At 44.2% G+C, this 9,859-nt stretch overlaps 1 protein-coding gene and 1 pseudogene across 3 annotated transcripts in view; one reads left to right on the top strand and one right to left on the bottom strand.

Moving 5' to 3' along the window:
- The first annotated feature begins 3,927 nt into the window (after window positions 1–3,927).
- On the top strand, window positions 3,928–5,122 carry LOC129519373 (40S ribosomal protein S12-like; annotated as a pseudogene).
- A 2,523-nt stretch (window positions 5,123–7,645) lies between these two features.
- The window catches only part of HOPX (HOP homeobox), a 28,608-nt gene continuing 26,394 nt past the window's right edge, over window positions 7,646–9,859 (bottom strand). For all 3 annotated transcript variants that reach the window (XM_055341587.1, XM_055341601.1, XM_055341593.1), the window contains exon 3: window positions 7,646–8,443. In XM_055341587.1, coding sequence (XP_055197562.1) covers window positions 8,366–8,443 — 78 coding nt within the window. In that variant the 3' untranslated portion in view covers window positions 7,646–8,365. The remainder of the gene's footprint in view (window positions 8,444–9,859) is intronic.

The raw sequence follows: 9,859 nt of genomic DNA, 5'->3' as shown, positions 1-9,859 counted from the left end.
TAAAAAAAAAAAAAAAAAAAAAAGGATTATCCATTTGTGTGCCTTCACCTTCCTTGTCAATAACTTTAAACCCAGTTAATAGGTAGACAGGTCCTGGATTCATTTTTTAAAAATAGCTCTATGCTTTTATTGTTTAAGAAACAGGCTAGGCTCCATAATAAGAGATCTCCAAACATTGTGACTTCACCAAAATAAAAACTTATTTCTCTATTAGGCCCCTTCCTGGATAGGAATCCAGGGCTGATGTGATGACTTGATGGTGTTGTGTGCTTTGGTAGATACTAGTTCTGTTGAAAAAAATATTTCCAGTCTTCTTTCTCTGGAAATAAGGGAGGATTGTCCTTCTCTGCCCTGTTGGGGTTAGACAGGATCATGCAACTTGCTTTGGTCCGTGAAATGTGAGTGTGAGGTGTGCCGCAGAAGCATTTAGTTGCCCACGTTTTCCCTCTCACTGAAATTTGCATGGAGGCACTATTAATATGAAGGACAGCCATCCTGAAAAATCTCTCAGAGCTGCATCTTATTTGTGGAAGTGAGAAATAAAGCATTGCTTTTAAGCCACTGATTGGACGTTGAGTGTTAAGGCAGTTAAACCTGGTATTCTGAATAATACAGAGACCCAGGCTCCTTTTGTTTTGTTACTTTCCAAACCCTAAGATATTACTGTCATCTACAAGATCTGAGACAGCTCTAGTTCAGGAGAAGGGGGAAGAGAAACAAGAGGGCGCATTATTCTTTTTAGAGGCATGACCCAGAAATAGCACACAGCACTTCCTTACCCACACCTAGTGTTTTAGTTATCTGTTGCTGCAAAACCAATTATCCCAAAGCTCGGCAGATTAGAACAAGAAACATTTTTAAGGGACAGCTTAGCTGGATAGGTTATATCTCAAGGGCTGCTGTTATCTGAAGGCTTGACAGAGGCTGGTGGATGCACTTCCAAGCTCACAAGGTTGTTGACAGACCTCTGTCCTTACTGGCTGTTGTCAGGAGGCCTTAGTTGCTTGCCTTATGGGCCTCTCCATAGGGCTGCTCCACATGACAGCTGGCTTCCCCCAGATAAGGTAATCCCAAAGACAGATGGAGACAGAGAGAGAAGCTGCAGTGTCTTTTAACCTAAACTCAGAAGTGACTCACCATCATTTCTGTTTCTTTAGTGGTCACACAGACCAACCCTGGTACAATGTGGGAAGGGACTATGCAAAGGTGGGAATACCAGGAGGCAGAGATCATTAGAAGCATCTTGGAGACTGGCTTAAAAACCTCACTGTAAAAGAGGTGAGAAAAGCTAGTCTTTAGCTGGGCAGCCATCTCCTTAGTTAGGAAGAAAGGGAGAAGGGCTAAGGGGACACACAGAATTCTCTGCACTCGCCTCTAGCCACACATATTTACAGGTGCACTCTCCTCATACATGAATATACATCCTATATCCTAAAAAGATTCTAGGCTTCTGAATTGTAGTTCCTGTGTCCCAGAGGATTCTTATCCTTAAGGTCACTATCTCCAGGAACTTGCCTTCTTCAATCCCAGACAATGCCAAATTCCCATATAAAAAGCTTTTTAGGAAAGGAGTGGGAGAGGGAGCTTCCATCTGGAAGGAAGAATAAAATCCTTCTCTGGGTGCCTGGGTGTTTCAGTGGGTTAAGCAACTGACTCTTGATTTTGGCTCAGGTCATGATTTCAGGGTTGTGAGATCGAGCCCCACATTGAGCTCCATGCTGTGCGTGGAACCTGCTTGGGATTCTCTCTCTCCCTCCCCTGCTACTCCTCCCTACTCATCATGTTCTCTGTCTCTATTTAAAAAAAGAGAGAGAAAAAAAAGTCCTTCTGCATTGCTAATCTGGAACTCCAAGGATGAGTCATATGAACTATGAGTCAGTTTACCATTATATGGAAGTAGTTGGATGAGTTACATAAATTGAGATTCAAACCTAATGTTTCTTGTGTTTTTCTGAGTTAAAGTGGTAAATTCTTATAAGAAGAATCTATATTTACAGGAGCATATCCCCAGTGTGACAGCACTTAAATACTTTGAAGCCTAAAAATGATAGTGAAGGAAAAGGGAGATCTCTAGAAACCTCTACTTCCTCATGCCCTTCATTGTTTATGTAGAGCACAACAACATAGCACCAGGCACCCAAAATCCTATTATGCTGCTCTGCCAACATAAGCAGTGGCTGATATCCCAGATCATGGCCTGACTTATGTCCACTTCACTACCTCTCAGTACTTCCATCATGGGAAAAGAATGTGAAGTTTCAAATTATTTTTCTTATTAGCATTGTTATGGCTAGATACTTTGGCATTGAATTTGGGCAGGGATGTGTTTGAAACAGTTGGTATCAGGTTTTAAAATGATCTTTTAATGGACAGTGGAACATGTGGAGCAAAATGTCTACAAGGAGATGGCAAGGGTCACAAACTTGTATCTACCCAACATTTACACTTAGTTCAAAAGGTATGTCCTTGATGCCCTTAAATTATCTACTTGTCATCCTGTCCTATAATGTGCAAAACTAATCTTTTTCTCAAGTCCCCATCAATTGAGAAAAATCTGGTACTCTGTCCAATTATTTTCAAGGTTTGTTGGCCGACATATTCTTGGTTATTTATTTTTTTCTTACTCTGATTCTCTGCTTCTCCTGGATTCTTAATTACTCTAGCGGCTGATAGTCCTCCTTCTATGCATTCCTCTCTTGACTCTGACATTAGTTGAGACTCTTTTTGCTGCAAGTGACAGATATGCAGCAAGAAGAGAATTCATTAGCTCACAGAGCCATGTAACTCTCGCCCAAGGGGAGAGTGGGAACCAGGGCCTCAGGACCTGACCGCTCTTTCTGTTCTTCTCTTTGAAACTCCCATCTCTGCATGGCTTCATTCTCTTCCACTACAGAGTGCTCTGCTCTCTGTGCTTGGGTAGATGGCTGCCTGCAACCCCAGGCCTCTCATAACTCTCCAGGCAAGAGCACAAGAGAGAATTACCCCTCCAGTTCCAACTGGGAAAACTGGTGAAGGCTAAGAGCCCATACCTAGTTTCAGTCCCTGTGTGCACAGGGATATGGCATTGTGATAGGCCAGCGAGGGCCATGTGTTGAATTCTGAGTAGGGTGGGGAACCTGTGATGCTGTAACTGCTCTACCAGGACCACATGAAGTAGGGAAGTGGGTGCTCTTACCCCTTTATGAGAAGAGAACAGACAGAAACATTTCTTCAGTCCACTGTGTGCCACCCGCATGGCTCAAGCAGTTCCTTCCCCATCCCCTGAAGGATCACCAAGGCAAGGCCATCGTGTGCTAAAACTTTCCTGAAGTTTGAGGATTTAATCAATCATGCCTACATAATGAAGCCTCCATAAAAGCCCCAAAGTACAGGATTCACAGGGCTTCCAGGAGGTGCTAGGGAGTGTGGTGTGCTCAGCATGGGCATGGAAGCTGAGCACCCCTATGTCCGTATCTTCCATCTAGCTGTTCCTGAGCTATATCCTTTATTACAGACTGGTCATCCAGTGAGGAAACTGTTCTCCTGAATTCTGTGAACTGTTCTAGCCAATCAGTCACACCCAAGGAGGGGGTCCTGGGAACTTCTTATATAAAACATTCAAAAACATGCCTCCTCTCAATATATTCTCCTGTAACATAAACATTTATAAGAGGTTACCTCTAGGTAGTGGGATCATGGGTAATTCTTATGGATTTTGTTGGTTTTATTGTTTCTCTCTTTTGCTTATCTCTTTTTACAATTACCAGATGAAAATGGTTCAAGGCAAGCAAGGAAAAACAGACTGAGCCTGCTGCCCTCTCCTCCCCCTTTACCAGGAAATGCAAAACCTCTCCCCAAAGCCTCCCATCTCCTCCTCCTCCCCCCACCCCAGGTCTTCAGTCTCAGCAGGAAGACTGTGTCACATGACTGCCACAGCTTCCAGTGAGGATGGAAAAAGGAGCATTTTGGCTTTTTAACCTCTACAGCCTTGCTGGGAGAAAGGTGGCAACAGAGAAAGGGGCTGGGGATAATCATCAGTCTAAGCAGCCAGTACCATCTGCAATGGCAGAACTGGGCATCAAGGGTAGAAAGAGGGATTTTTCTCAGTCCGGGGTGGGTGTTACCACTTTGGTGTGTGGCCCTGGGTGTCCAGAAGAGACTTCTGACAATAAAATGTAGAGCTCTGGGTTCTCTTTAAGACTTCTTTCAGGCGTCAAGATGATCCTTTTCCATTCTCATTAATACCTTGTAGTAAGAGTAATTATTATTACTATTTACAGAGAGCTTTTTTTGAAGTAGTGTATTGCCATCCTCATATTACTCGGGAAGGTTAGTACTGTTAACAAATCCACACTTAAAAGGGCACCGAGTCTTTCCTTGCCTCTGCTGAGCCCCCAGAGGCTGTGGAGCATTTAAGATTGGCCTCCCCTTCCCCACCACCAGGGGCAAAGAAGACCCTGCCACTGGTGGTGTAGGGTGTAGGAGAGGTTAAGACTGCTGTATCAGGAGTGCTGAAGACCGGCCTCATCCATGAAGGCCTCCACAGGGAATTGCCAACCTGTAGGAGCCTCAGACAAGCACCAAACCCATCTTTGTGTAGCTGCCTCCGTCCCTGATGAGGCTACATATGTCGAGTTGGTGGAGGCACTCTGTGCCGAATGGCAAATCCACATAATTAAGGTGGATGACAACACCAAACTAGGGGAATGGGTAGGCTTCTGTAAAAGTGTTAGGGAAAACAGGAAAGTGGTTGGTTGCAGTTGTGCGGTAGTTAAGGACAACAGCAAAGACTCTCAAGCCAAGGATGCCATTAAGGAGTACTTCAAATGCAAGAAATGAATACATAAAAAACTTGGCACTTGCTTAAACACACTAGTTAATTAATTAAAAGGACACAGAATCTCATTTTCTCCCAGCATGTGCTACTCAAGGACTCTTGACTCCTGGGCCTGATGAACACAGGAAGTGATCCTTCTGTCCCAGATGGTGCTTCTTGGTACCAAGGCACACTCTCTGCCCAACTGGTTAACTCTTCTTGTTCTGGATGGATTGTTCTTGAAAAGTGTCTCTGGGGTCTAGAAAGACTTCTGACATGGGTCTTAGACCTGGTTTAGCATCTCTCTCAGGGCCTGATATGGGTAAATCACTGTGCTCTCCATCTGCTTTGCCCCCAGTCATTTTTTTTTCCTGTTAGCCAGTATCTATAAAAGCTTTGGGAGGTAAAGAATATTCTCTCTATACAGGTATTTTCTTAATCTTTTTTTTTTTTATGATAGGCACACAGTGAGAGAGAGAGAGGCAGAGACATAGGCAGAGGGAGAAGCAGGCTCCATGCACTGGGAGCCTGATGTGGGATTCGATCCCGGGTCTCCAGGATCACGCCCTGGGCCAAAGGCAGGCACCAAACCGCTGCGCCACCCAGGGATCCCTCGATACAGGTATTTATTACGTGCACACATTCCTACCTCATTTCCACCTTTTCCCTTCCTTCTTTCCAGAAAGTGATGTCAGCATCCAGCCCTGGGTGCTGAGAGATGCTCAGGGCATCACTAATTAGGTTGTAGGGAGCATGCCAGATGAGGTTATTCTTTCAGACCCTGGATCACTGTGTGTTGTTTACAGAAGAAATATTTTAAGGTATAGGGAGAGGAAGCTTGCCAAGGATGTGTACTAGGATCTTGTAAACATTTGTATTCTGAATAACTGTTAGTGTGTCTTATTCTGGACCCATTATTTTAAAGCTCTAAAAAAAAAAAATTGTGCCTGCATTGTAGGTCAGAGTTCAGAAGTGTAGACCAGTGATGGGTCGCCGAGGTGGCTCAGTTAGTTAAGTACAGACTCTTGATCTCAGCTCCAGTCTTGATCTCAGGGTTGTGAGTTCAAGTCCCATGTTGGGCTCCACGTTGGGCTCCATGCTGGGTGTGGAGCCAATTTAAAAAAAGAAAGTGTAGACTAGTGTCTTTCCAGGCTGGGTTAGCAGACACTGCTAGTGGCCTTTCTAATATCCATCCTCCCCTTCTTTCTTTCTTTCTTTTTTTCTTTTTTTTTTTTTTAATTTTATTTATTTATTTGAGAGAGAGAATGTCAGAGAAAGAGCACAAGCCAGGTTGGGGTGGGGAAGGGACAGATGGAGAAGGAGAAGTAGATTCTCTACTGAGCTGGGAGCCCAACGTGGGCCTCAATCTCAGGACCCTGGGATCAAGACCTGGGCCAAAGGCAGATGCTTAATCAACTGAGCGCCCTATGTGCCCCTCTGCCCTTCTTACCAACAGAACCCTGATTTTGCTCAAGGCAACAATATGCCCAATTAAAAATGTTCACTTTCCTAGGCTCCCTTGTTGTTAGGAATAGTCATGGGATTCAATTCTGGCCAGTGAGATGTAGCTGAGAGTTGCTAGGTGGGGGGCCTCCAGGAAACCTTTTTTAAAGGTCAGGGACTTAGCTGGCATTTTCCCCCCCCCCCGCCCTTTTCTTTCATTTGAAACGCAGACTTAATGGCCAACCATCCACCTTGTATGCCATGAGCACAAAAGCTACATGTTAAAGACAGCAAAGTAGGAGACCACAGGTCCTTGACATTAGAGAGACACCTGCTGATGTCTCATTAAAAATAATCAAGCAATTAAACAAAAAGCCATTTTGGTTAATCCACTATGATAGAGTTATTGTTTCATACAATGAAACACTTAAAAAAAAAAAGATTTATTTTCTTGAGGGTGCGAGGGGCAGAGGGAGTGAACTTTCGAGCTGACCTCCCCACTGAGTGCAGAGCCTAACTCAGGGCTCCATCTGACAACCTGTGAGACTATGACCTGTGAGACTATGACCAAACCAAGAGTCGGACGCTTAACCAACTGAGCCACCCAGGGGCCCCAATCAAACACACATTTAATAAATAAGACATTAAGACCTTTAATATGCGGGCAGCCCTGGGGGCCCAGCGGTTTAGTGCCGCCTTTAGCCCGAGGCCTGATCCTGGAGACCCGGGATCGAGTCCCATGTTGGGCTCCCTGCACGGAGCCTGCTTCTCCCTCTGCTTGTGTCTTTGCCTCTCTTTCTCTCTGTGTGTCTCATGAATAAATAAATAAAATCTTTAAAAAAAAAGACCTTTAATATGCTATCATAGAAGATAGAGGCAAATTGCCTGTAGGGGCTGTGAGAGGACAGTGCTGCTTACGCTTCCATGTGCATATACATCACCTGGGGACCTTGTTAAAAATGCCGATTCTGATTCTGTAGGGCTGAATTGGAGTCTGAATTTCTGCATTCGCAGAAGCTTGCTGCTAATGCTGATAATATGAGTAATGAACTCCACTTTGAGCAGCAAAGACTTGAAAAACGATAGCAATTTTGTCAGTCTGCTCCTATGTTGGAGTTCTTCTGTTTTTCTCTGATACGTGTATTATTCGATTAAAAACCTACAGAGGAGGGAGATCCCTGGGTGGCTCAGTGGTTTAGCGCCTGCCTTTGGCCCAGGGTGCGATCCTGGAGTCCCGGGATCAAGTCCTGTGTTGGGCTCCTGGCATGGCGCCTGCTTATCCCTCTGCCTCTGCCCCACCCCCATGTCTATCATAAATGAATTAAAAAAAAAAAAAAACCCTGCACAGGCTATGTCTATGTCTATCATAAATAAATTAAAAAAAAAAAAAACCTGCAGAGGACTCTGTGCATTTTCAACAAAGAGGTTTTTATTTAGAGTATCATTTCAGAGACAAAAAGCAGTTCATTTTGTTTAGTAAAATAAATTTAACAAATACATTTAAGTAAGGTAAATTCAATACTCCTGTGGATTTTATTTTCCCCCTTGGTTACTTGATTTTCTGCCCATTGGAGTTTCTGTCTTCCAGCCTAACTGGGTTCTTTTCAAGTTAATGCAGCTATGATCCAAGGAACTGCTTTATGAAATCTGAATGACTCAAATATCCCTCTGTATTCTCAATCTCCATGTATTAAATGCAACATAAGGAAAACTTAGGGAATTAGAACCAGAAGGAAATGCTTCCCCCTCTTGGTCATGTCGTCTTTTCAACGGAGGCGTTGCCTACTCTGAAATGGATGGTAAAAATAAACTCGTACGGGGAGATGATGGTCAAAAGCATACTTAGATGATTTTCATGCCATCTATCATCAAGACCCGAAAGGAAATGCAAGCGCCGCCACTTTTCAGCCCAGCCATGGCTTTACACAGAAGCTACATACAGCTTCCTATAGTTATTTTCTTTCCTAGTTATATACATTTAAAAAATACAACATCGTGTTAAATAGCAGGACAGCTAACAACGAAACACATAGCACTATGCTGAAAAAACAAAAAGGATGGTTAAGCTGAGAGAAACGGTGCATGGTCTTCATGGAGGGAAGCTCCTGGCACCAGCCCACCATCTCCTCAGTCTGTCACGGATCTGCACTCTGAGGGGAGGCCTTCCGACTGCCGCCACTGAGCCAGACGCTGCTTAAACCATTTCTGGAGGAGGGAAATAGCAAAATTACCTGTCACATATTGGAAAACTGGAACATTCCCTCTTTTGCTATGGTCCAACCAGAAAGGAGGAGAGCAAGGAATGTGTCCCCCGGGATGGTTTTTCTCACTGTGACACTTACCTTCTCTGCTCCAGGACCTTTGCACATGCTATTTCCTATGCTTAGCATGTTCTGCCTTCATTCTTTATCTGATGATCTCCCTTTCATCCTCAGGTCTCAGCTTAAATAGAACATTCTCAATGAAGCCTTCCCTAACCACTTTGTCTAAAGTAGGTTCTCTACCCATCTCCTTATGCTCTATTTTAATACTTTATTACCTTCACAGAATGTTTGGTATCTGTAATTACTATGTTTAATCACTTGCTGTTAGTCTACATTTCCTTCTAGAATATAAGATCCATGAAAACGGAGACTGTATTCATCTTATCATCATCATTGATTGCATCCTTTGCCCTCACCCAGCACCAGAGCTTAACAGGGATTAATCAGTGTTTGTTTAATGAATGAAAGAAATTGAAGGATCTCCTTGATGCCCCTGATAAACCTCTATGGCTGCTATATCTCGCCAATGTGTGGTGACCTCATCAAGGGCCTTGGTCATCAGTGGTGCTTAGTAAGTATTTGTTAAGTAAAATGAGTGGAAACCAGCCCTGGACAACCTTAAGGTACTGCTTCTTAGGGATCCATGGAGTAGGCTAGCCCAAACTCTCCTGCTGCGGGGCTGCTAAATAATAAGAAAAGAAAGAGCTGTCCTTCCAGCTTACTCAGAACCTTCTAGCTCTGTGTGCTCCAAATCTTCACATCTCACAAAAGAGACCAGGGATTTAGGGAAGGCCCCGGATGGGATGCTTCTAGACATGGTACCGTGTGAGGGCTAAAACACTTTTATGTGTCATAGGTCTGCCTTTTACTATGCTACTGAGAGCTGGAGGATCCTGCAAACAAAAGACAAGGAGGAAACCCATGCTGGCTAATCAGCTGGGGTGTGAATTAGGTTGGCCAGGAGGAAGCTAGGATTTTTAAAAAACAATGTTAAAGGGGGACTAGTGAGGAAACAGAAGCAGCCTGCCCTGATCCTCGTGGGAGAGGATGAGTCAGAGGGCCCTGTGGGAAGTCACACCTCAGGCTTTTTTCTCCTGTGTTTCCCAGCCTTTCACTCATCATGGGAAACATTGGGCATGATGATATTTTTCACATCACACTGGGATAAACAGGCAAGTTGCTTGGGTAGGTGTCCACCGGGACTCTGTAGTCCTGGGCCCTGCCAATAGGAAGCTCTATGGTGATCAATTGGCTACGGGAACCCAAGGAAGCCCCTTAAAAATAGTGCCAGTCAGCTCAACTGTACATGAAGAGGTAAGCTTAGGGGTCTTTACTGTCCCTTCTGGGTTTTTATAAT

Source organism: Nyctereutes procyonoides, unplaced genomic scaffold (assembly GCF_905146905.1).
Source record: "Nyctereutes procyonoides isolate TBG_1078 unplaced genomic scaffold, NYPRO_anot_genome, whole genome shotgun sequence".
Taxonomy (NCBI): domain Eukaryota; kingdom Metazoa; phylum Chordata; class Mammalia; order Carnivora; family Canidae; genus Nyctereutes; species Nyctereutes procyonoides.
Note: the sequence above shows the minus strand (reverse complement) of the source record. Positions and strands in the feature narration are given on the sequence as shown.